The 26,491-nt window shown below is 44.4% G+C and overlaps 1 protein-coding gene across 4 annotated transcripts in view; it reads right to left on the reverse strand.

Annotated features, from left to right (window-relative positions):
* Nucleotides 1-26,491, reverse strand: part of LOC310849783 (ATP-binding cassette sub-family C member 12-like) — a 57,502-nt gene that overhangs the window by 24,160 nt on the left and 6,851 nt on the right. For 3 of the 4 annotated variants that reach the window (XR_014567087.1, XR_014567088.1, XM_083750443.1), the window contains exons 5-20: nucleotides 25,981-26,154; nucleotides 23,956-24,103; nucleotides 22,964-23,112; nucleotides 21,583-21,690; nucleotides 20,905-21,177; nucleotides 19,620-19,691; nucleotides 16,669-16,793; nucleotides 14,558-14,630; nucleotides 11,216-11,419; nucleotides 9,688-9,822; nucleotides 8,389-8,473; nucleotides 8,244-8,309; nucleotides 4,838-4,927; nucleotides 3,768-3,871; nucleotides 2,798-2,935; nucleotides 210-436 (exon numbers count right to left, since the gene is read on the reverse strand). Coding sequence is in view for 2 of the 4 variants with exons in the window: in XM_083750443.1 (XP_083606569.1) it covers nucleotides 210-436; nucleotides 2,798-2,935; nucleotides 3,768-3,871; nucleotides 4,838-4,927; nucleotides 8,244-8,309; nucleotides 8,389-8,473; nucleotides 9,688-9,822; nucleotides 11,216-11,419; nucleotides 14,558-14,630; nucleotides 16,669-16,793; nucleotides 19,620-19,691; nucleotides 20,905-21,177; nucleotides 21,583-21,690; nucleotides 22,964-23,112; nucleotides 23,956-24,103; nucleotides 25,981-26,154 (2,171 nt within the window). In the remaining 2 variants the exon portion in view is untranslated. The remainder of the gene's footprint in view (nucleotides 1-209; nucleotides 437-2,797; nucleotides 2,936-3,767; nucleotides 3,872-4,837; nucleotides 4,928-8,243; nucleotides 8,310-8,388; nucleotides 8,474-9,687; nucleotides 9,823-11,215; nucleotides 11,420-14,557; nucleotides 14,631-16,668; nucleotides 16,794-19,619; nucleotides 19,692-20,904; nucleotides 21,178-21,582; nucleotides 21,691-22,963; nucleotides 23,113-23,955; nucleotides 24,104-25,980; nucleotides 26,155-26,491) is intronic. The other variant, XM_083750444.1, reaches the window with a different exon arrangement.

The raw sequence follows: 26,491 nt of genomic DNA on the forward strand, positions 1-26,491 counted from the left end.
GAGACTGTGCTCTGGAAAGTGTTCTGGGGGGACTACAAACTGACAGGAGGGGAGGGTAGAATTAGAGACCAGTGGGTCCCCTTAACTTGCAAGGGGCAGAATGAACACACAGATCAAATACACACTGCAGGGTTGATGTTATTTTCAAAAGAAATTCTGGGGTTGGAAAAACAACCACATACCGGGGGGGGGGGGGACGTCCAACTTACTGGAAGAGTAGAATGAAAAGAATCATTAGGACAGCAATTCCAATTAGGAGGTAAGGAAACACAATGGCGACGATGACAATGATGGAGAGGACCATGAAAAGCTGCTGCAGAAACATTTCGGCATGAAACGGAAGCCGCACATCCAGTTCGTCCATATCTTTAGAGAAGCGGTTCATTACTCTGCCAGTGGGAGTCGTATCAAAGAAACTCATTGGGCTCCATAAGATCTGCGGATAAAAGTGTGCGGTAAAATGACAACAACAAATTGGGATGGCAGACATGTCTTTTGTGGCACTCGGTGTTTGGGATCACAGATCTGTGCCAGCTTAATGTGAGCTGTGGTGTCAATACAGCGTTGGGCTGTTGTTTTCGTTTGGCGGCTGGGGTGGTGGTAGTGGTGGGGTCTTGTTTGTAAATCAAACTTGAAAGGACAAGCACCGATCGTGGTTTCATTTCTCACCATTGCCCCCACAACTGTTATGGAGAAAAAACAAAGCGTGCACACGAGAATCACAGCACTGCAATTGCAATAGTGGGGATGTAAAACAATTCTGTTCAGAACGGGAATGGTTTCAAAATGGGAGGAATCCCTGCCGTACTAAAATGTAAAATGGCAGAGCAACCCATGGTGGGAGCTTGTGCAGTCGAAGCATGACCAGGCGCTTCAGCAAACTGCACTAGGGTGCAGGGGAAACCAGGGGGCAGGTGAGGTCCTCTAAGATTCTCTACCTGGCCCTGAAACTCTCACCAAGTCTCTCCCCTCCCAGGCAACTCTCTCCACTGAACACAGGAGCAGAAGAAGAGCCTAAACAAAAAAAATTCCTTCCAGTAGCACCTTAAAGACCAACTAAGTCAGTTCTTGGTATGAGCTTTCGTGTGCATGCACACTTCTTCAGATACACTGAAACAGAAGTTTCCAGACCCTTCTATATAGTGAGAAGGTGGGGAGGGGTATTACTCAGAAGGCTGGTGGGAATGGGTGATTGGCAGATAGCTGTGATGAGCCTGTTGACGACTCTTAACGACTGCAATAGGTCTTACAGGAAGAAGCAAGGGGTGAAAAGGTGAAAAATGGCTTTGTCATGTATAATGAGATAAGAATCCAAGGTCTTTGTTCAGGCCAGGTTTCTCCATGGTTTTAAGTTTGGTGATAAGTTGTAATTCAGCAGCTTCTCTTTCCAGTCTATTTCTGAAATTCCTTTGTAGTAAAACAGCTACTTTGAGATCTTGTATAGAATGTCCTGGGAGATTGAAGTGTTCTCCTACTGGTTTCTCTGTCTTGTGATTCCTGATGTCCGATTTATGTCCGTTTATTCTTTGGCGTAAGGTCTGGCCTGTTTGTCCAATATAGAGAGCTGAAGGACACTGTTGGCATTTGATGGCATACACAATGTTAGACGATGAGCAATTAAATAGTCCCGAGATGGTATGTGTGATGTTGTTGGGGCCAGTAATGGTGTTGTCCGGGTATATGTGGCAGCAAAGTTGGCATCTGGGTTTATTGCAGGCTCTGGTGCCAGTGTCCGTGTTAAGTCTGGTTGTAGTATTATTGTGGGTTAGGAGTTGTTTAAGACTGGGTGGCTGTCTGTAGGCAATGAAAGGTCTTCCTCCCAGAGCTTGAGAAAGAGAACTGTCATTGTCCAGGAGAGGTTGTAGATCTCTGATGAGATGTAGATCTCTTTGTTTTGACTATGGCAGACCAACACGGCTACCTATCTGTAACTAGAAGAAGAGCCTGTTTGATCAGACCAAGGGCCCATCTAGTCCAGCATCCATTTCTTATAGTGGCCAACTAGATGCCCTATTGGAAGAGTTTGGATTTGATATCCCACTTTATCACTACCCGAAGGAGTCTCAGAGCAGCTAACATTCTCCTTTTCCCTTCCTCCCCCACAACAAACACTCTGTGAGGTGAGTGGGGCTGAGAGACTTCAGAGAAGTGTGACTAGCCCAAGGTCACCCAGCAGCTGCATGTGGGGGAGCAGAGACGCGAACCCGGTTCCCCAGATTACGAATCTATCACTCTTAACCACTGCACCACACTGGCTCTCTGGAAACTTGCAAGCAGGACGGGAGCACAAGAGCACTCTCCTCTCCTGCGATTTTCACCAACTGGTATTCAGAAGAAGGACTGCCTCTGTTCAAGTAGCTTTATTGGTTGTTTGCCCAGGCCCAGCATTAATGGTCATTATAGTGATGGGGTCCACGGATAGCTCAACAGAGCGCCTAGATGCCACCATTCTGTTTAGCTAGAACATGTGCCCAGCACCTCTCTATTTATGGTACCCGCCTTCCTTCTCCTTCTTGGTTTCCCAGTTATCATCCCAAGGAGTTATCACAGATGTCTCTATCTTCCATCCTCAATATTTCCAAAATCCAGGCCTGCCATTTGCCACCTATTTGTCGATTTTTCTCCGCTTTTGGGTTGCATGCTAAAATGCGGTGCTGTTCTGAAAGCACACCTTTCATAATTTCTAGGTAAAAAGAGTGACCCGTGACTTTCTGACAGCACATAATTGGATGATAAAAATCAAGCCAGCTTGTTAAATATGCAACAATCCTGTTTGCCAGCTAGAGATTTGCGATACCTTGTTAAACATGGTGTCGTGTAGTCTCGATGATGCCCGCAATGTTGTCTTAGTGAAAACAAAGCCTTTGATGAAGCTCAGGATAATCATGGAAACGATGCTCATTCCATAGATGAGTTGGTAGAAGCTGTAGTTTGCCTTTAAGGAATGGATTTTCAAAGAAAACTATAATTGAGAGCAGATTACTTTTCTCTCTCTGAAATAATGACAAATTGAGACACAAGAACATGGGGCAATTATCTGGACTTTATAATGAGATAAAACTCCATCGGGAAAGTTAGTGATTTCGCCGAACAGAACAAAACCCAACTGTTTTGCAGTAAACATTTAAAATATATGGCAGAGTAGGAACTCTGCTTACCGATATAACCCTCTTCGTATTCTTTGTGTGAACTTGGGCGGCACTTCCATTAAATATACATTCTTATTTCTATGCGTAGTTTGAGATCGGACCAGTTCAGACATAATGTCTATATAATAGTTTAGCACAACAAGAACAAACTTGGGCTCACCCACTTCCTCTGCAGCATAGCCACAGGGAGGACTTTGAAAACTTCCATTTTCATTTTAGATTAACCACAGGTTGTCCGAACCCAACAGGCCATGATGAATCATAGCTGTGATTTGCTTAAACAAAGCCACTCCAAGCCACAGTTTAAGAAGCTGGCTTGTTTCAAGAAACTGTAGCTAAGATGAACCGCAGTTTATGCTTTGGGTGTAACACTAGCCTGTAGATAATTTAAAGTGGGAGACAAGGGTTCAAATCCCTGCAAGCCATGAAGCCGACTGGATGACTTGGGGCCTATCACCGCCTCTTAGCCTAACCAACCTCACAGAGTTGTTGTGAGGACAAAACAGGGAGGAGAACTGTTTTTGCCACCTTGTGCTTTTTGAAGGAAAGGTGGGCTTTATATGTAATAGATAAATGTATACAAATAAAACACATTATAGCGCTGAAAGGTGTGCTTACCCGTAAGCCCTGCCTTAACCAGTAACTCAACCACCAGTTGCTGAAGGCTGAACAACCGATCATCAGAACAAAGAGAAGCACAATGAAGAACCACAGGATGAATCCTAAGAAGGGACCATCGGGCCAGGTTAGTAAACAGGGAATGGGTGAACACAATGCACTAATGAGTGCCCATTTAGGGCTGAAATCAGATAGGCATTTTCCTTAGGCGCAAAGTCCCACGAACATTAGTGAAACTTGAAAAATGCATGGGAATTTGCTGCACATTTCCTTAAAAAAGGGACAGGAGGAGCTGGTGCCCATTGAGACTGGTGGAGGGGAAGGCAGGGCGACCCAGGGTTAAATGGAGCCAGGGCCCATGACAGGCAGAACTAGTTTCATGCTAGCTCTGTCCCCAGATGTGTAAAACCATTTAAAGCATCCATGTCTACTTAAAGGCCAGCACACACTCACACACAAAAACACAACATAAACTCAGACATTCTAAAACCAGACCACAGCACCGCTTCTGAATCTCGGTTTATAATTAGTCACTAAAAGCCTTAGCGAAAAAAGAATAATGGATCTTTAAGGCTCATTTGATGATACTGGGGGGACAGGGCTTGCCAGCTTTCACACCGAATTTCACAACTGTGCAGCAACCATCAAGAGGGGATTTATTCCATGTGTCTGCCAACCTAATTGTCTTCACATGGTAATTCTGTCTTCCAGGGAACCTTGGGAACTGTAGTTCTCTAGGAGAGGAAGGGGTGGCTATGGATCATCAACAGATCATGTATTGCACTCTTATCAACTATAGTTCCCAGGATTCTTGGGGAGGGGGACATAGAAGTCTGTACCAATTTGTACAGGAGATATTCTCAATAGCCTCTGCGTACATTGTCCTCAATGCTTAGTAGTTAGGGTGCCAGTCCCAACATATGCATAAAATCAAGAGTGGATTTTCTGGGCAGGGTTGATTCCTGAGTAGTTCCCCATTTACATACTATAAGAGGTTCCATTTTAGCAGAAATCTACAATAACAAAATAAGGTTTTCTTTGGGGAGAAAGAAGCTTGTTGCAGGATATACCTCCAGATGCCTTAATGTAAGTGTGGTAGGTTTTCCATCTAACAGAGCCTTCTTGCTTCTCCTCTTTCTGAACGAGTTGATTTGCAGGAGCTGGAGCGGAAACCATTGAGCATTTATTCACGCTGTAATGTTATCCAGCACTGACAAATCTCATGCATTTTAAGTAAAATTGGACGTCACTCGAGTCTATCAACTAAAATAAACATTTGAGGCTTCACAGGAGCCTCAGCGAAATGCTCTCTCACTGCCAGGTTCCCCCAGATGAAACCATATGGTAAATGCTACCTCTGTTTTCCTAATGGCTGTCGAATGAATTGGAATCCGTGACTGGAATTAAAAAGCAAAAGGGCATTGATTTGACGGGAAAGTGATCAATATTCCCCAGCCTTTGAATGCAAAACCTTATTGATGTGCTTGTTCTCCTTTCTGATCAAATATAAAGCTTCCCCCCCCCCAAAAAAGGAAAAATGAAAACATTCAGCAAAGGGACCAGTTTCTTTTTCTCTTTTTATTTTTAGCAAATCATCTTTATTGGTTTCTTTTAATTTACATTTGTAGAATCACATTATAACATCTCAGTTCTCCTATGGCTAAGCATGTATTTCTAAATAATAATAAAGAAAACAAAAACAAAAAATTGCACTTACCGGTAATTGCTTGATTCATTCATATTCCTTTTATATTTGACTTCCCTCCCCTTCTTACTTGGGTCCTCTGTTTCATTTATTTGAATGCCTCTCTTAACATGTCTATGAGTTTGTTTTCCTGTTTTTCCACTATATTTTAGTATTTTTTTTCTTACAGAAGTAATTCTAAACCAGCCAAAATTTCAATTGCCCCATAATAGTTTTTCAAATATTATTTAAATATGTTCCAATCTTTTTAAAATTTTCATTTTGTTTGATCTCTTATCTGCCCAGTCAACATGTCCATCTCCGCGTACTCCATTAATTTGGTCAACCAATCTTTTTTGGTCAGTAAACATTCCCTTTTCCAGTTCTGTGCAATCACAACCCTTGCTGCAGTGGTGGCGTACATGAATACTTTCTTTAAAGCTTTTGGAATCTCATTTCCCACAATCCCTAATAGAAATGCTTCTGGTTTGGGTGTGTGTGAGAGAGATTTTAAACATTCTTTTTAATTCATTAAAGGCAAGTCTGCTTGGTGTTAGATACCATCTATAGAAAACCTTCATATAGTTTTCCTTCATTGTATAACAGATTGTGAACTTAAGGTATTCCTTTCATAATTTTGCCCATTCTGACAGCTGTATATTGTGTCCTAGGTCCACTGCCAACTCCACCATAATTGCCTTCACCTCCTCATCCTTTACCGACCACTCTAATAAGATTTTATACATTTTAGATAGGGTTTTCTGGTTGTTATACAATAGATCTTGCTCAAATCTTGAACACTCCTTCCCGAAACCCCTCTTTTTCTCTTGTTTAAATACCTCATATACTTGGTGGTATTCTAGCCAGCTTGACACCTTATTTTTTATCTCGTCAAAGTTCTTAAGTTTCAATTGGTTATCTTCCTCACACAGGATTTCCTTTTATGTTGCCCAATCGTTTGTCATGTTGACCTTTTTTACACTCATGGCCTCCATGGTGTTTTTTGCTCCAAGATACCCTTATTTTTTACCCAGCTTTTTTTCCCCAAAAAAGGAAAAAGGAAAACATTCAGCAAAGGGACCAGTTTCTCTTTTTCACTCCAGCATGGTTTTGTTACGAAGCTGTTCATGTGAAACAGGGATATCGCTGTCAATTAATTTTTTTCATTCTGAAGTTTTTACAGTGTTCCCATAACTTTTATTCAGCTCGAAAAGCATCTTCAGCACACTTTTTGTCTGAGAATGTTTTAGGGGAGGAAATACATTGAGTATAAGAGATGAGCCATATTTTCTAGTCTCTCCATGCAGTAAAAGTAGGAGGGTGGAGAATCAAGGACACAGGCTGAACATTCAACAGAAGGACTTGCCTTACAGCAAGCCAGAACATTTGCCTGTGTAGCCCAAGGTTTGCTGTAGGCTTACAGCTTGTAGTTAATATATATATATATAAAAAATAAAAACAATTGTCCAGTAGCACATACCTGAAGAAGTGTGCATGCACACGAAAGCTTATACAGTGGTACCTCAGGTTACATACGCTTCAGGTTACATAGGCTTCAGGTTACAGACTCCGTTAACCCAGAAATAGTGCTTCAGGTTAAGAACTTTGCTTCAGGATGAGAACAGAAATCGTGCTCCGGCAGCATGACGGCAGCAGGAGGCCCCATTAGCTAAAGTGGTGCTTCAGGTTAAGAACAGTTTCAGGTTAAGAACAGACCTCCGGAACGAATTACGTACTTAACCTGAGGTACCATTGTACCAAGAACAAACTTAGTTGGTCTCTAAGGTGCTACTGGACAATTTTCTTATTTTTTTATATAGTTTGACTGCGTCAGACCAACACAGCTACCTACCCGAATCTAGAAGCTTGTAGTTAAGGAAGAGAAGCCATCACCACAACCCTTAGTTCAGGCAACACGCTAGGCCAGAACTTTGCTTAACTCCCATCCCTAAACGATTAAGGTCTCAAACATCAGATAGACCACCCCATTCTCTGCATACCTTCTTGGGTGTTAACATCAGCAGAGGGAGCTCTCTCCACTGCCCTCAGGGGACAGGCAACCTGGGAAAGGGCATTCTCTGTGGCAAGTCCTAGGTTGTGAAATTCCGTGTCCACAGAGGTGTACCTGGAACCTTCATTATATAGTTGCAGTTATATGCTAAAGGCACACCTCTTCAGCCCGACCTTTGACAGCAGTAGTGTGCGTGTGTGTGTGTGTGTGTGTGTGTGTGTGGACCCACCCTATTCCCGAGACTGCAATTGGTTTTAAACTGTTTTCAGCCCTGAATTTCAAATGGCTGCTGCCTGCTCTGGAATGTTATGGCGAAGGGCAGGAAACAAATCAAATTAACCTGGGATAGCTCAGTTGGGAGAGCATGAGACTCTTAAACTCAGGGTTATGGGTTCAAGTCCCACGCTGGGCAAAAAAACCCTGCATTGTGGGGGGTTGGACTAGATGACCCTCGTGGTTCCTTCCAACTCTGTGATTTTGTGTGATTCTGTAACAGTAATGAGGAGGAGCAGGAAGAGAAGGATCCTGGTCAGTATAATGCAGCTTCCTACATGCCACGCACAGGGCCAGATTCTGTAGTGATGTGGCCTTCGCGTGTACAGCACACATGTAGCCATCCATGTAAACCGAACCCTGGCAATTCCAGACCCCTTGAAAGCTTTTGGGTGCATAGGAACCACACACCCCCCCCCAGCTCAAGCCCCCATCCCAAGCATTACAGCAATACCCATTTAAATTTCTAATCGATTTAAACCAATTAGCAAGAGATTGCACAAAGTACCTGTGTCTCTTCTCATTTTGTGGTTGCTCCTGGATTCCTGGCTCGGCTCGTCAGAAATGTGAAAAGCTGGGGGGATGCGAGAGAACTGTCAGGCGAGCAGTCAAAGCCATTTCGAAAAGAAGATTACGATACTAAATGATCTCACCGGGATTTTCGGTTCCTATGTAAGAGATTTCGGGGACGTCCTCCTGATCCTCCTCCACACATACATCCACCGTGTCTGAATGAAGCTGAATGTTGGAAGATTCAAGACAGGCAAAGGGAAGCACACAGAAGTTTAACTATGGAACCCGCTCCCACAGTAGGCAGTGATGGCCAACAGTGTGGGTGACTTTTAAAGGAGATTAGACAAGTCCATGGAGGAGAAGACTATCTATGGCTACGGGACATGGTTGTTAACTCCCCCCCCCCCCCGGGAAATCAGACAGTCCACACGCATGCATTCAGGAAACATGCTATTATTATTATTATTATTATTATTATTATTATTATTATTATTATTATTTTGTCTAGGCTTTTGGACAATAGTCTCCTGGAGTTCTTATATGACTCATTTTGTTGTCTGCAGGGCATTATGGTGCATTAAACTGTTTTTGTGTTGTTGTTTTATTATGACGAGCTGCCCTCCCCTGAGGAAGGCCTGATTAGGCATTTGAAATGATGGCTCTATCAGGGATGGGGAAAACTCAGGCCCAGGTACCAAACGTTCCCCTCTCCCAACAGGTCACTCTATCTGGTGCTTCAGACTCCCCCCCAGGCCACCCCTTTCACTTGCCCTGCTTTGCATCTCAAATCTATATCATTGTTCCTGGCTAGAAATGTGTTCTTGAACTATAATCGTGCCTCTTGCTTCCCTGCATGGAAGATAGAGAGGTGTGTGTGTGTGTGTGTGTGTAAGAAAGAGGGAGACCTTTGAAATGTATCTATACAAAAAGTAAGTCACATCCATTGCTCTGTGTTTTTCCCCCACCAGACCTCGCCCACCACTAGCATTGGCCCTTGGAAGATTCCCCCATGGGAATGTGGCCCCCAGGCTGAACAAAGGCCCTCCACTCTTATTCTAGCTGTTAAGTATATAAGGAAGAAGAGTCATAACAACATGCAAAGAGCCAGCTGGATCAGGAGAAAGCCCAGTGTTCTGTTCTCACAGCAGCATTCGCATGCCCCAATGGGAAGCCTATGAGCAGGACCCCAGCTTTCTGTGGTTTCCGGCAACAGGTATTCAGAAGGCCTGCTGTCTCTGACCACAGAAGCAGAGCACAGCCATCATGGTTAGTTTCTCTGGGCAGCCCTGTCCTCCCTTCTTGAGTCCTTTAAAGGCCCAGCAAACCCAGCCTCTGGTTACTGACAGACATCAGCAAGATGGCCCCTGTAAAAATCTGGCACACAACCGCTTCCTCTTGTTGTTTGTCCTGGTATGTCAGCGTTGAGGACTGGAACCCACCGGCGTTTCCTCCAAGTGAAGGTTTTCAATGAGATGAGCGTAACGCCCCTTCGCAGCCATCAGCGCTGCGTGGGTACCACTCTCGCATATTCCTCCGCCTTCGAGCAATATGATTTCATCACAAAATTCTAAGTACTGGAGTACGTGTGTGTGTGTGTTTAAAGGCAATGGGGAGTGGAGGGGGGGAGAGAAAGAAAATTGGTTAAGCGGGAAATGAGCTGAAGGGAAAACGCACTGCAAAATGCATTTTCAGAATAAAGACAAGTTTCAGTTTGTAGTTCGGAAAACATCAAATGTTCTGCCGCCGTGCACCCTTGTTGAGGATAATAATTATAGTTTATAGAAAAAATGCTACATTCTGTGCACCAGGCAAAGCAAGGAGGAGAGCGCGTCCCGATTCTCCCTCCCTCCCAAAGTTGTTAGAGACGTGTAAAGACTGCAATGCTTCAGGAACAATAAAGGTAGAAAAGTACTTTGAGTTTGGTGCAAACTGCAAGGAGACAGCAGGCTGTAGCTGGGTTCTGCCTAGGGATGAATGAACCTGTCAGTTTTGGTTTCCCTCCATTTCTCGTTTTTCCGGTATTCAATTCATTTCTCCACATTCCTGCACCCGTTTGCACTATCCAAATCATGAAAATTCAGCAGGCATTATTCTTTAAAATGCTATGATACTGCTTTAAATGTACAGTGCAGATGGGGGCCTTACTATCAACCATGCAGATGATGAGGCAATATTGTCTACTTGCACCTGAGGCTAGTTTAGGGCAACACTCCTCAATTTTGAGGCCCCAGAAGCTGCAACTCCCATCATCCCCAGTATGCTCAGCCAATGATCTGGAATAAATGCAAGTTGTGGTCCAACCAGAGACTGGACACATGTAGCACACAGCACTGTCCCTTCAGCACTTTCGCTCCTCAGCATGTGCCACCTGTGGTGTCTGCCTCACTCTTCCTAATGTTAGGGCCGGCCCTGTTCCCACACCTGTCTGAAGCAGGTGAACTAAATATTACTGAAGGGGGGAAGTCTAAGGGTGTGTTTAGCTTGAACTGCACACATATTTTGTGCGCAGAATGGCTCCATCTATGTTGAGCAACAGCAAATTTCCAGCATCGCTGAGAAGAAATACCTTTCCTTCTCTTCTGAATTTTATTTATTTTATTTTTTATAAAGCTGAACCCCTTAAGCTTTGAGCTGTGGCTCTTGTGCCCCCTGCTGGCGTATTGTTGTTATTTCATTTTTATCAAGCTGGCAGCAGGAGAGTAACAATGAAACAACGAAACAGAGCATCTCCCTTGCATGCAGAAGGTCCCAGGTTCGATCCCCGGCGTCTCTAGGTAGGGCTGGGAGACAACCTTGCCTGAAACCCCAGAGAGATGTTGGCAGTCAGTGTGGAAACGACTGAGCTAGATGGACCAATGGCCTACCTCTTATAAGGCAGCTTCCAGCTGCTGGGTCTGTCCTATGTAAGACTTAAAAACAAATTCATATGCTAAGCTATTGAAACCCATTCCCTTCCATTTCCATTACCTGCAGTTGGTGAGTAACGAGGAGGATAGTCTTCCCTCGGAGCGCTTCTTTGATACATGCTTCAAAAATATACTTGCCAACATGTGCATCAACCGCTGACAAGGGATCATCCAATAAGTAAATATCTCTGTTGGCGTACACAGCACGAGCTAAGCTGATTCTCTGCTTCTGGCCTCCGGAAAGGTTGAGCCCCCTTTCCCCTATCTTTAAAAGGGAAGAATTGCCATATTCAGTATATATACAATGTGATGTATGCAATCAGGGGTGCCAACCTGAATAAAATATGGAGGGGCAGGTAAGGTCCCCCCCAGGCATAATCAATCACAAGATGTGACACATAAAAACACCATTTGATGGCAATGCCCATTATCGGGGGGGGGGGGCGCTGGCTCCCTCAAATATTTTATTGAGAGGGGGCTGAAGGGACATCAGCCCCTAGGAGTTGGCTCCTATGTATCCAACGTAGTGCTAAGTTAAAGTCCCTTAGCAGCATCCTTATTCCGCTAGAAACTGTTTTGCACCCACGGAACTCTGTTGCACAAGGGAATGTATAAGCAAGCTGGTTACTTTGTTGCACAATGGAATGCACAGGGTGTTGTGCAACGTGCTTCCACGAGTGCAACTGCTGCAATGGATTCCTCTGGTGCACAACATTAAAACCATTCTGCCTGCTAACGCAAGAGCAAGCTTGCCAAACCAGTCCATTTTGCCTAGGTAGTGGCTTTGGCCGACTAGTTAAGCACCGCAATCAGCATAACCAAATAAGTTGCTCTGTGCTATAGAACAAATGGGTGTGCCTTCCTCTCTCCCCGCCCCTCGCAGCTGCTGGGTAGGAGAACAGCAGCTAGAGTGGTCTGTGTGAGCTGAGCTGGACGCAGGCTGGAAGCTGGAGACACAGAGACATGTTTGCTCTGTGCTAGAAGAAACCTGTGACTAATGGAGAAGCAAGGTCTGGTGGGGTATTATTGCTGTGAGCCCCTTCATCTTATACAGAGGTTGCATATACAGTATGTGTGTCCTAACACCAGCACAGTCTCAACTAACCTTCATTCCAAGGAAACTGGACCCTGGATAAGCACGGGAACCCCTGGAGACTTTCACGGCTTGGAGAATGGGGTGATGTGCAACTATATAAATACACATTCTTATACCTCTACATTTCTGCAGTCAATAGCAGCTCAGATGGAAGAGGAGATCTATTTATAGGGGGATGTCTATAAAGGGAGTTTGCATGTGTGCTTCTCCAGATTATTCTTCTGGGGATATGTCCCGTGGCAGACACTTGGACAGATCTGCAGACACACATTCCAATGAGGCACCTGGTGTCTTTTTCAAATATCTGCCACGGCAGTACAGAAATAGCTCAAATACAATTGAGATTACACATAATAATAATCCCAGGAAGAGAGTGCCCTTAATATAAATTTACTCTGACGAGGTGGCCTGTGGGGGACACAGTGCCAAAATCTATTATTGTAGTGTTTCTATCCTCCCCGACCCCGACCCCCTTCCCTAAATATGGACCTGCTTTCATTTTAATCAGTCACAGGGAAAAACAGAGCAAACCAGATGGAAATGAAATAGGAAGACCCTGGGATTTTTGTTTGCTGCTTTTGTGGCTCTTTTGAAAATTAGGTGAGGTGCTTAAAAAATAAAACAGATCCAGACAGAGCTTCCCTATTCTGCTCCCATTAAACTGTCTGAGACAAAACATGCAAAGGGTGTCTTGGCCCCAAGACAAATTAGAGTCTCATCTTCAATCATAAGGCTGCCTTGAAAGGTGGGAAGAAAGGGACCCACCCACACCGTGGGTTGCTAGCTAACAAGTCTTAGAACAGGTTATGGTATTAGGGGGATTTTTAGTTTGCAGAATAAGGTAAGTGGAAGCATGAAAAAAATATATAAAATTAAGCATGGCATGGAGAAAGTGAGTAGAGAAGTGGTTGGTTCCCCTACCCATAATACTAGGAGGGCATAAGGAAAGAAGATGAATGCAGGAAAATTCAAGACAAATAAAAGGAAGTGTTCCTTCATGCAACACATAGTTAAACTGAAGAAATGTGCATGCACTTGAAAGCTTATTATACCCAGAACAAACTTAGCTGGTCTCTAAGGTGCTACTGGACAATTTTTTATTTTTTTTATTTCGATTGCGTCAGACCAACACGGCTACCTACCTGAAAATAGTTAAACTATGGAACTTGCTCCCACAGGAGGCACAGATGGGTACCAAATTGGATGACTCTAAAAAGAGGACTAAACTACCGTATATACTTGAGTATAAGCCAAGGCACCTAATTTTACCACAAAAAACTGGGAAAACCTATTGACTCAAGTATAAGCAGGTTCACCACACCACAAACCTGGTGGTGGCGGCAGCGGCGGAGGAAGAACAAGCAGCCCAAAAGGGCTGCTTTCAAGCTGCTCGTTCCTCCCCCACTGCTGCCGACAGCGGCAAAGGTGGAGGAGGAGGAGGAGGAGGAAGGAGCAGCCCAAAAGGACCCTTACTCGAGTATAAGACGGGGGGGGGGACTTTTTCAGCATAAAAAATGTGCTGAAAAAGTCGGCTTATACTTGAGTATATATGGTAATTCATGGAGAACAAGGCTACCAATGGCTATGCTCTGCTTCCACAACTGGATGCAGTAATGCTTCTGCATACTAGTTGCTGGAAACCACAGGAGGGGAAAGTGCTCTTGCGCTCAGCTCCTGCTTGCGGGTTTCCCACAGGCATCTGGCTGGCCACTGTGAAAACAGGATGCTGGACTAGACAGGCCATTGGCCTGATCCAGTAGGGAATCTTCTTATATTCTTATGTCCTGGTGGTCATGTCACACAGGCTAAGCAACATGTCACAAGTGGTGACTGACCATTTTGGGCCTACGGGCCAATTTGCAAACCAGAGAAACTGTTGTGGGAAAACACACAGAGAGAGCAACCTATTCTACTGGCTACAACAAAATGCTTCATTCAACAGCAGGAGTGGACTAGAGAATGCCTCTGCAGGCAGATGTGTGCCACGGTTGCCACCCTGGCACTCCCCATAAGGGACGCATAATCCACATAGCAATTTATTGTACATGTCAGGAAGTGTACACTGAGGCTAGATTGATTGTTGCCCTTGTGTGCTTTCATGCACCTCCCCATCCCCCAGCCCCAGCCCGTGAAATCAAAAGGGACTTGGCAAGATTAATTTGACAATGCCTTGACGGATAGGGTAAGAATAGGAAAGCTGTTTCACTATGAATTAAAGCCCTTACAGGAGGGCATTTGTCAGAAAATGGCGCCTGATAGCATGCACTGAATGGCCAAGTTAAATGCAGCTTGTATTGAGACACTTACTTCAGTCATATCTCCGTATGGAAGAAGGTCCATATCTGACTTCAGGCTGCAGACTTCAATGGCATATTTGTACCTTTAAAAAAAATGGAGCATTCAGACTCTTGCAAATCACTATTTCTTTCGAAGCGAGAGAACCTGTGCTAGTTTTGTAGATATGAATTAAGTATATACTAATACATAAAAATCACTAATAGCACGCTGGCTTTCAGTTCGCTCCCAGGCAAAATTCAAAGTGGAACTAACATAATGTTGGGAGTCACCTTAGGTCAATTTAGCTCCATAATGTCTATATGGAGTGGTAGGGGCTCTCCAGGATTTCAGACAGGAGACATTCCCAAGCTTACCTGGAGATGCCAGGGCTTGAACCTGGGACCTTCTGTATGCAAGGCAGATGCCTTACCACTGAGCTATGGCTCTTCCTCTGGTTTTTACCTGCACTGCTCTAAGTAGTATGGGATCAGGATAGTTAAAGGACCACCACCTCCCATTTGCTCTGCTCACCTGTTTCCCACAGCATCAGAAGTCCTGCCAAGCACCCTGCCCCTTGCAGAGGCCCAAATGGTCAGGGTGGCACCCCAATTGTGGAACCAGACCTTGACCCATCTCTTCAACTTTAGATGAACTGTAAATTGTCTAGCTTTTAGCTTGGTTTGAAGTCTGTCTCCCTCGCTGCTATTCTGCTCTGGGTTTCATCGCATAAAATAGATTAAGGCTATCCTAACCATGTCTACTCAGAGGTATGCTGGATTCAATGGGACATGCTCTGAGGTCAGTGGGGTTAGAATCGCAGCAGTAAGCAACACTTGCTGCTGGGCACTTGCTGAGACAACAACTTGCAAAGTTAGCTCAGCAGAAACCTAGGAGCTCTCCAAGGTGCTGAAGGTGCTCTGGGTGCCTGGAACTCCTGAAGTCAATGCTGGGTGAAATGTGGCCATCGATAGTGGGGTGAGGAAGAAAAGTTGCCTCCCCCTGGGCTAGATGGACGGGTGTCACTCACCACAAGGCAGTTTGCTCCATTTATAAAGCTGGCTTTAATTAATCTCCCCAAATTAAAAAGCAATATGCATAGACTGAAATGACACTAATTAGTGATGCCATGTCTCATTAGCTGCTGTTTTTGATTTCTGATGGATGCCTCTGTTGGTGAGCCAGTGGCAGATTTAAAACATTCAGAGTTTGTTACGAATCGTTATTATTATTTCCATCTTGTTCTACACTTTCAAAGCACAACCCGTGGCAGTTGGAATTTGACACACACCACATGACAATACAAACTGGGGGTAATAATTGAAACATGAGGACCGTTATGTCGGATCGCTGGCAAGAGAAGCACCCAGCTGAGAAGACAAACCAAACTAAGAACTATAGAAGCAGTCTTTCTCTGGTATGAACACACAAACCCCACACTTCCCCAAGATCCACTAACATGTGAGGTGGAATTCTCCCCCTGAGTTTAAGAGCTTGTGAGGTAATTGGCCTTCCAGGATGCTTCTGAGGTCAATCCCTGACCACCAGTCACAAAATTTCCACAGAGGCCTCCTTGAGGCCTGTTGCCTGTTCTGAACAAAGGAAAGGTGCAAAGACTTTCTCTCCATGGACGATGGCAACAGTGGCTGAGGTAGGTACCTTTACCACATTTTGATGACTGGTGTATCCACCCCATTCTGTGGCTCTGCCTCTCCTTTCGCTCTTTTAGACGGGGAAGCCATTTTATGTCATGCCACACATGGGGCAGCCACTTCCTCAAAATTCCAAATGAGCCCATGGGCTGCAAAAGAAATTGTGACCCCCTGGCTGACAAAGTCAGGTTGACCTTTCTAAGGGTGGGTGCCTCTCCCTGCTCCTTGGGAGAAGAAGATCCCAAAATAAACATGTGGCCGCCTAGAATGAGCTGTGACGCACCATAAGATCGCAGCCTTATAGTTATTTAACCTGTATTGCTCCTTAGTAATGTGTTGGGTAGAAACCTGCCTGCACACTTCACATAAAATGACCAGAGAAAGCTAATGTTTAGGAAGGAACCTGCAATGTTTCTGAGGCAGGTGCACACACACACACACACACACACACGGTGACAACCTCATTATCCTCTTGTCTAATTTAATATTTACTTCTGCTCATTGTATGCTTCTCCAAAAAGAATGTTGTCTCTGACGGTCCCGTGAAATATCCATGCCTGCTGAGACACGTATGCCAAAGTCCCACCCACCGCGACAGTCCCCTCATGGAGGTACATCTGAAAAAAGCAGAGTGCATAATTATTTTATCAGTTAAAAACGTTCTGTCTTGCTTACCCCCCCTTTTTTAAACAGAACCAGCTCAAAATGGATTACACGAAGTTAAAATTACGTATCATTGAAGAATAGATGGTTACAATAGATTCAGCGCAAATGTCATTAAAATAAAAAATCCCAGCTCAGGCTACAAAAATAAGTTTCAGACTTTAAACCAAGGGTGGAGAACCTCAGGCCCCTTCCTGGCCTTTCTCTCTGACCCTTGAGACTCTTCCTAGCCACACCTATTCCCCCCAGGTCATACCCCTCTTTGGCCCTGCTTCCCACCCTCCTTGATAGTTTTTGCAGGGCTAAAGTGCATCCTTGAATTCTGATAACGCTCCTTGATTGCCCAGCTGGAGGACAGACGGGCACATGTGTGGCTGCAGCAACTAACCTGCTGTGCAAAACTAAAATTCATATTTATTGTTCCACCCACTTTGGCTTCTGATCCTGCCCACCACTGGAATGTGGCCCTCAGAAGGTTTCCTGGGAGAGCCCTTGGGCTGAAAAAAGGGGGGTCCCCACCTTGGCAATAAAACTAGGAACAGGATCAAGCAATTCAGGATAAGAACAGGGTGATCTTATGCATCCTATGCACACTTACTCGGAAGCACCAGCTGAGCCGAGTGGCATTTGCCTGCAAGTGCACGGTGGCGCTGTGGGTTAAAGCCTCAGCGCCTAGGACTTGCCGATTGAAAGGTCGGCGGTTCGAATCCCTGCGGCAGGGTGCGCTCCCGCTGCTCGGTCCCAGCGCCTGCCAACCTAGCAGTTCGAAAGCACCTCCGGGTGCAAGTAGATAAATAGGGACCGCTTACCAGCGGGAAGGTAAACGGCGTTTCCGTGTGCGGCTCTGGCTCGCCAGAGCAGCGATGTCACGCTGGCCATGTGACCCGGAAGTGTCTCCGGACAGCGCTGGCCCCTGGCCTCTTGAGTGAGATGGGCGCACAACCCCAGAGTCTGTCAAGACTGGCCCGTACGGGCAGGGGTACCTTTACCTTTACCTTTACCTAAGTGCCCATACGACTGCAAACTTGAGAGAATGTCTTGCAAAAACTGCCTGATGTCTACAGCACATGCTACCCACCCTGAAAAGCACAGCTTCAGAGGACACTGTTGCACTGCTGGTGTTTAGGCTGGATCCTCCTAATCACTCCATTACAGAAAATCAAATGCATAGAGAGGTGCCCTGATTACATCTAATTGAAATTGAGTGCTAAGTGAGTGACACAGATTTTGTAATAGTGGCGGAGAGCAGCTTCAAGAGCACATTAGCTGCCTGCTTCCTTTTCTTCCGCTTGCTCCTAATTCAGTGGCATGCATTTCTGAATTTCCATATTTTATAGGCAATCCTTCCCCTCCAGAGCAGAAGTGGGGGGCGTGTGGCCCTCCAGGTGCCAAAGGACCACAATCCCCCCCCTCCATGAGCAAAGCTAGCTGGGGCTCACGGGAGTTGGAATCCAGCAACATTTGGAGGACAGCACATTCCCCACCGCCAGTCTAGAGAAACGTAAGCAGTGTTTACTAAATAAAGAAGATGCTGCAAACATTTGTAATAAGGAAAATGGACATTAGAGAACTAGCACGATTACATTATCTGATGTTATAAAGCATCACCATGTGCTCTGCGTTCACCTGGAGAGCTCAGTGCAGTTTGGGGCTGCATTTGGGGACAGGCTAAAATGTTAAGCAAAACAGAAGTGGATTGTTAGTTTTGGTGGGCAAGGCATGCAGGAGGAAGGGAGGAGCTTGTCTGCTAGCCATAGCTATTAATAGATATGTCGGCCATTCTCCCAGAATGGACCAGGAGAGCTTGACCACAGCTGTTCAGGCACTGGTAGCTCCAAGATTGGATTACTGCAAGGCACTGTATTGTAGGGCTTCCCATTGTGCCTAACCTGGAAGCTGCAGTTAGTGCAGAATGCGGCAGCTAGACTGCTGACTTGGAGCGGCCGCCGAGATCATATAACACTGGTCCTGAAAGACCTACATTGCCTCCCAGTATGTTTCCGAGCACAATTCAAAGTGTTGGTGCTGACCTTTCAAGCCCTAAACAGCCCAGTATACCTGAAGGACCATTCTTCGGCCCATTCTTCGGCCCAGACACTGAGGTCCAGCGCCAAGGGCCTTCTGGTGGTTCCCTCACTGTGAGAAGCAAGGTTACAGGGAGCCAGGCAGAAGGCCTTCTTGGTAGTGGTGCCCACCCTATGGAACAGCCTCCCATCAGATGTCACCTGAAGGCAGCCCTGTTTAGGGAAGTTTTTAATGTTTGATGTTTTATTGTGATTTTAATATTCTGTTGGAGCCACCCAGAGTGGCTGGGGAAACCCAGCCAGATGGGTGAAGTATTAATAATAATAATATAAAAATAATACAATGTTGTAGCATGGTTGCTGACATGTAACACTTCTCTCAGAGATCTGTACTCCCTATGCGCCCATTCAGCCACTCCAATCTGCGAAACTTGCACTGTTACAGGTACCATGAGATTCTTGTTCTTCACTTGTAACAAATCAATATTTTAGTGTGGCAACACCTACACTTTGGAACTCCCTGCCCATTGACAGAGGCTGAGTGGAGTTTTGAACCCTGATCTCCCGGGTCCTAGGCTGACACTTTAGACACTGCACAACACATGCTTGATGCCTGTATTTTGCAAGTGCTGAGGTTGATATTCTTATTCGACCATTACAACCATAGAATAATTTAATACAGAAAAATGTACAACATTACAAGTAACTCCACTAGATAGTGTGCGTTTTCTGCAAAATGTTTAAAAGGTAGCATACCTGCCCCAATATCGCTGACATGATCGAGCTCTTTCCACTTCCAACATGTCCGCAAATCCCTAAAACCTTGCCCTACGAATAAAATTTATTTTGAAACAGATCTATTCATACCAATTGTGCATTTTTCCCAACTGGTATGCTACATGAACATGCATAGAGTGATTGCTTAACTCTTAACTTTAGCACATAGAAGTCAGAAGGAAATGTTAGAAAAGATTTATTAGAAATAGAATGAATTACCCCAGTTACGTGCATATCTATCACCAGTGCTTTTTTCTTAAAAAAATGTTTAGGGGTACTCTCATTTTGACTCAAGAAAATCACCATTTTATAGTTCAAATCTGGGAAAATAAACACAGTAAACGGATAAAAGTACAAAGATTCACAATTTTTTTAGGGGTATGTGTACCCCTGCGTCCTTCCAGAAAAAAAGCACTGGCTATCACTGTCTACTTTACTTCATCTAGACCAGGCATCCCCAAACTCGACCCTCCAGATGTTTTGGGACTACAACTCCCATCATCCCTAGCTAACAGGACCAGTGGTCAGGGATGATGGGAATTATAGTCCCAAAACATCTGGAGGGCTGAGTTTGGAGATGCCTGATCTAGGCCCTATCTGTACTATATACTTAAAGCAGCATTATACCATTTTAAATACTCATGGATTTCCCAAAGGATTCTGGGACATGCTATTTTCTGTATCATGGATAACATTGGCCCATTAAGTTCTGACATCCATCAAAACTAGACTTTCAGAGAAAGGCCCATCAGTAACATTGCCGTGTCTAAAACTTTACGCACAAATTGTGTGTAAGAGCTTAGAAATCTGTGCTTTGTTTACTTCCTGTGAGAAACAATTCTTTTGGTTCTTGTTTTCTGTTTTCCTTGGGAGAAGTATGACTGTTCAAAGGGATGCAATAGATATACAGTGCAGATGAGACTTTAATCTCCCTCTGATCTCAATTTTTACCGTTCCCTCACCCAACCATGGGCCATAGCCAACTAAGTTTTAATCAGAGTAGACCCACTGAAATTAATCTACCTAAGTTAGTCATGCCCATCAATTTCAATGGGTCTGCTTTGAGTAAAGATAGCACTGGATATAACCTGTGTTCTGTGCATGTATCTGCAACTCGGGGTAACATTTCATACATCTGACAAACACCAGTCCACAAAAGCTTATGCCATAGAAACATGTACCAGTCTTCAAGGTGCCACACGGCTCTTCCTTGCTGGACTTAACACAGCTACTCTTCTGCAAATTATTGTTCAGGTATACCTACTTTCTTCACCATAAAACTGATGTTGGACAGGACATTGCTACTACTGCACTCCTTCCCAGAACTTGATATCTGAGAGTGAGACGTGGCGACTCCAGTCGTGGATTGGGGCTTGCGTGCACTTTTCACTTTCAGGACGTTCTCCTTATTACTTCTAGCGCTGCTTTCAGTAGGCAAATTCACCCAGGACAAAGTAGCATTTTTCAGGACGACAGCATTCTGGGGGTCCTCCAGTGCCATCACATAGGCAGGAGGAGTTTTGGTGAGCAGAATTTTCTAAAGGAAAAAAAGGAGAAGGCAGGGTCAAGGTTGGCACCCAATAAAGTAGTGCACAAAATTAACTCCTTATGTGATTGTGGCAGAGGTATGCTTGGAGTAAAATGGGATGTCCAGAAGCTGCGTGTTTAGTCACTGGATTAATAAACTCTGGGAATTAGCTTGAATGTCAGAACTAACATTTTTTTTAAAAAAAAAGATCAAGAGCAAAGGGTTATGAACAAAGTAAAATTACTTGTACAGTTTCCTGCAATTTCCCCAGCAAGCAGCCTCCGGTGTAATAATAGATTAAAGTGCATATTGCTACAGCAAAAGTGTGGTCCAGTACAGGAACCTCAGCCTAGGCCATTGTTTCTCATGCTCCTGCTGAACAAACCTAAAACATTTGTGTTGTTGTTGTTTTACCTCCATTCTTTTAATAGCGACATTTGCTTCCGCAAAGGCTTTCACAGAAAACGGCAGAATGGCAAGTGAAAACCTCATGACGTTAAACATAGCAATCATGCTGAAGGCCTGAAAAGGGAAAGGAGTTAAAAGGCAGCTGGTATCATGGCAGACTGGGACTTTAAACCTCATTCCCTGCAGTCCTAGCCCAACATTCCAACCGCTACACCATCTCGACAATGGCAACATGGACTAAAGCTGCCAGGTTGCAATATGAATTTTGATGCTGCACTGAATTTCTCTGATGGAGGCTTGGGAGACAGTTTCCCCTGTCCCCACTCCTTCTCCAGCTCTTTTGCCATATAGAACATAAGGAGCTACATTATACTTATCATCAAAGTGCTCGTTCGTCTAGCTTAGTATTGTTTACAGTGACTAGTAGCAGCTCTCATAGGAACATAGGAAGTTGCCTACTGAGTCAGACCGTTTGGTCCATCTAGCTTTGTCTACACTGAGCAGCAGTGGCTCGCCTGTATTTCAGACAGAGGAAGTTCCCGGCACAACCTGGAGATGCCAGGGATTGGATCTGAGGCATTCTGTATATGCTGTAAGCTGCCCAGAATGGCTGCAGAAATCGAGCCAGATGGGCATGGTATTCTTAATAATAACAATAATAATAATTCTGCATTCAAACCAGGTGCCTACCACTGATCTATGGCCCTTTTCAATTTGCTGTGGAAGGAGGTAAACCAGGAATCCAGCTCATCAGCACAGGTATGCAGACAAAAGGACCAACTCCAAATACTGGTTTTGACCTATAAAGCCTTGCATAACACAGGACCCCAATACCCCAAGGTTTCCAAGGGCTGCCTTTCCAGGTATGAGCCTACCCAAACCCTACAATGAGCATCTGAGGTCCTTCTCTATGTGCCCCCCTCTAAGAGGTTTCCAGCTAACCTCTTAGAATGTTGGGGGAGTTATATTTTTCTAAAAAGGCATTTGATCAAGTGGACTACTGGAGGAGGGATGGAGTGATCTTTCTCATCTCTACCCCCCATGCTTGTTTTGTGTGCAGGTTGTGGATGAAGAGACTTTTCTTCTTTCACAGCTAGCATGGAAACAAAGCGGGCTGGTAGACAAGGGATGGAGTGATCTATTCTTCCTCCACTGACCTTCTTACTCTCACCTCCAAAGAATGCTATGCACTCACCATCACAGAATGCCTGGTCATTCATGGTGAACTACATGGTGAACAAGTGAGTAATCACATACAAAGCTGGAATAATGTTAGTTTGACCCTACGTTTTAGGGTGTCAGAAAAGTAATGTCAACAACATCAGGGTCAAAATATGAAACTGACAAAATGATCATTGACAAAATGTAAATTGGGGCTAAGCCTTACATCAGAGGCTGTTAGCTCTTGCTTCAGAAGAATATGGAAGGTGAATGTCAAGACAATCGCCGTGGTGGACACGATTGGAGTTAAGGCAGAATTCACGCTCTGTACATATCCGGCTTTTTCCAGGATTATCCTTTCCTTTTTTCTGGTGCCTGGGGAGGGCAAAATACATATATCAAGCTGTTATGATTTTAGCAAAGTGGTAAACCACAGAACCTTCTAGGCTAGGAATGCCACTACCCAGATGAGCTACCGCACTGCAAGCAAATGACAAGGCCCCACTGATTTTGTAGGCAGTGGTAACACTTCAGCTAACAGAGCTGGGTTGAATGGGGAGGTTTAAACCCCTTTTCCAATCCTAGGTGCCCTCATGGGGAAGCAGAACACTCCTTCCCCAGTCATCAGATTGAAAATCATATTTTGAAATGTATTTATCTGCATTTATTTTATCAAAAACATATAATTTGATAACATATAAGAAATACAGTAGAGAGAACTGAACGAAAAGCAAACCTATGGAAAAGATACAAATTCAGGTTGCCACATTCACAATCCCTGGGAAGAATAATTATTGGGATTGGAGGCTTGTGACCTGTCCTTTTTAAAGCTTTGTTCTGTCTTTAGGTATCAGGATGTTCTCCCTGGGGATCCTATATTCTCCCTTGAAGCTGAAGAGCTACTAATAATTCCAAACAGTGGCATATTTCACTGTGAGACATCTGAACATTGGCTGTCATCATTTGTATATAATGCCCCTCCCATGCTGACCTGCATGGATCAGCTGAGAAGGAGGGCTGTGTGCTTGTATGTGCCACATGGCAGGTGTGCAGCGGCAACATCCACTTTTGGCCACACCACCTGTTCTAGAAAATGGAATGCAATTTTGCAAATTATAATCTCAGATGACCACTGAAACAAAGACAATTGCAGGTAACGATCCACTTAAGGAACTCAGCTGAGATGCAAAAGAACTCTTCCCCCGCCGTGCCCCATACCTTTGATGGTATTCGCAAAAGATTTCTCCCAAGCATACATTTTAATCAGCTTGATGCATGTTAAAATCTCAGACATTACTCGCACACGCTTATCCGTCTTCAGAATGGCGGCTCTTCGGAATACAGATGTTATCTTAGCTATGAGCATCTACAGCAAATAGGCAAAATGTGAAGAGAGCAAACAATTTAAGAGACAAATACTAATGGGCCTGTTTAAAAAACAAACAAACAAAAAAGCCCTTTCAGTGTTGGGGAAGGTCCAAGTAGCTCAATGGTAGAGCACACACTTTGCACTGAGAAGGTGCCTCTCCCCCTACTCATGAAAGTAGCCCGGTAGCACCCCTAAAGGGCAGTGGGATTATGTGGGCAGGGACTAAGATGCAAGAGGGGGGCAGGGGGCGCTGGGGGTTTAAATTACTACAGTATCAGACTTTGGAAAGCTAGTATAACTGGATCAAGTTCATCAGTTTTGTTGAATCGATTAAACTAAATACAGTGGTACCTCGGGTTACAGACACTTCAGGTTACATATTTTCGGGTTGCATATCGCGCCAAACCCGGAAGTACCGGAACGTGTTACTTCCGGGTTTCGGCGCTCATGCATGCGCAGAACCGCTAAATCAAGCTTTGCACATGCGCATAAGTGCCAAATCGTGACCCACGCATGCGCAGATGCAGCGCTGCGGGTTGCAAACACTGCAGGTTGCGAACTTGCCTCCCTCACAGATCATGTTCGCTACCCGAGGTTCCACAGTAGTTTTAACTGGATTTTGAATAAATGTGCAATTGATTGTTACTGTTATGAACTTTATTGTGCCATTGTCTTTCTTAGTGTGCCATGCTAACCACTATTCTGAATAATGTTTTTCGTAGGGCTGAGTAGGGCGCACAGAGGAATGGGTTTATGGAACCAAGGGGGCTGTGGCCTAAAAAATTTTTTTGGGAACCTCTGGCTTAGAGGACACATCAGTCAGAAAATTCTTGTTCAACTTCCTAACCCTCAAGCAGAACATGACAGAGGCAGGAAATGCCTAACTTCGCCCGGGTACTAATAAGTTCCGTGTCATCCAGTGAATAGACTATGGGCCCCTCCAAACAAGATGCATTCAGGATTATTTGGGCTCGTGATGATATGGGGACCATTACACACGATCTTGCTTTCAGCCCTGTTTGTGCCTGAAAAAGTTTTGAGAAGGACATACCGCTTCATATCCACTCCTGTAGCTTCCTGCTGAAATCCTGTGACATTTCATACTGCTAATGTTCCAGGTTGCGCTGTACGAATGTTGTACTATAGCACAAGGGTGATGCCCCAGGCAGCAGTAACGTGATAATATTGGGGAAGCATCACAGAACAACTAATAAAGGGGAGTGGTGTGCGGACGCCCAGGGATAAATCTACCACTATTATTGTATCAGGGGCCATATTGACACGCTAGGCATTTAAAGCACCACTTTAAATGGCCGTGGCTTATCCTAAAGGATTCTGGGAGCTGTCGTTTGTTAAGGGTGCTGAGAGTTGTTAGGAGACCCCTCTACTCCCCTCCCAGAGCTGCTGTTTCCCAGATTGGTTTAACTATGCATCCTCTTCTCAGGGAACTCTGGGAAATGGTAGCTCTAAGAGGGGAAGAGAGGAGTTCTCCTAACAACTCTCAGCACCCGCAACAAACTTCAGCTCCCAGGATTCTTTGGAGGAAGTCATGACTGTTTAAAGCAGGACCAGAGTGCTTTAAATGTATGGTGTGAATGAGGCCAATGACATGTTGCAGAATATACCCACCAAAAATGCCCACCCATCTAGAGGTTCTCTAGGGACCTTTTTTCTAAAACAGTTATTGCCAAAACCTACTTCGCCAAACCTTTCTAAGGCATTACAAATATAGGCCATCATAAAACATTCATATATAAAATTTTCAAATATATACAGATAAACAGCTATGTAAAAAATATGTAATAACGAGGATTTTCATTGGAGTTTCTTCCCACTAAATAGTGCCATGATTATGTAGGAAATGACTGTGTTACCTGTACAGGTATGAATATAATATAAAGAACCAGCCCTAGGAGTGCCGTGGGACCAAGGATGATGCAGGAATAGATTGTGCCGATGGTCATCAGCAGAGGTACAGCAAGCGGCAGGGGACAAACTAAAGCAGCATCAAATATTCGATAGCCGTCATTGCTTAGCAAATTGATCATCTGAAAGATACAAAGGAACCAAGAGTGATGCTGTGACCAACTAGTCAGAAGGAAGAATGAGGGAGAAATTCAGTTTGGTTCACATTTAAAGACAAACCTACTAAATTTGTACTTTCTTAAACAATGTGTGAGCCATCTTTGAAGTTTCCACTTTTCTGAATTTTGCAATGCAGTTCTCCTGTACGTGTAATGTGTAACAAAATGCATATACTACAGTGACGTGCACAGACATCTCACATTAATAAAAATAAAAATATACAAAAAATACATTATCTTGAGGAAATGGCTTGCAAAAATGTAAGCTATTAGTTTAAATTGCTTACATCTGTTAAGATAA

Source organism: Podarcis gaigeae (genome assembly GCF_964106915.1).
Source record: "Podarcis gaigeae genome assembly, chromosome: 8".
Taxonomy (NCBI): domain Eukaryota; kingdom Metazoa; phylum Chordata; class Lepidosauria; order Squamata; family Lacertidae; genus Podarcis; species Podarcis gaigeae.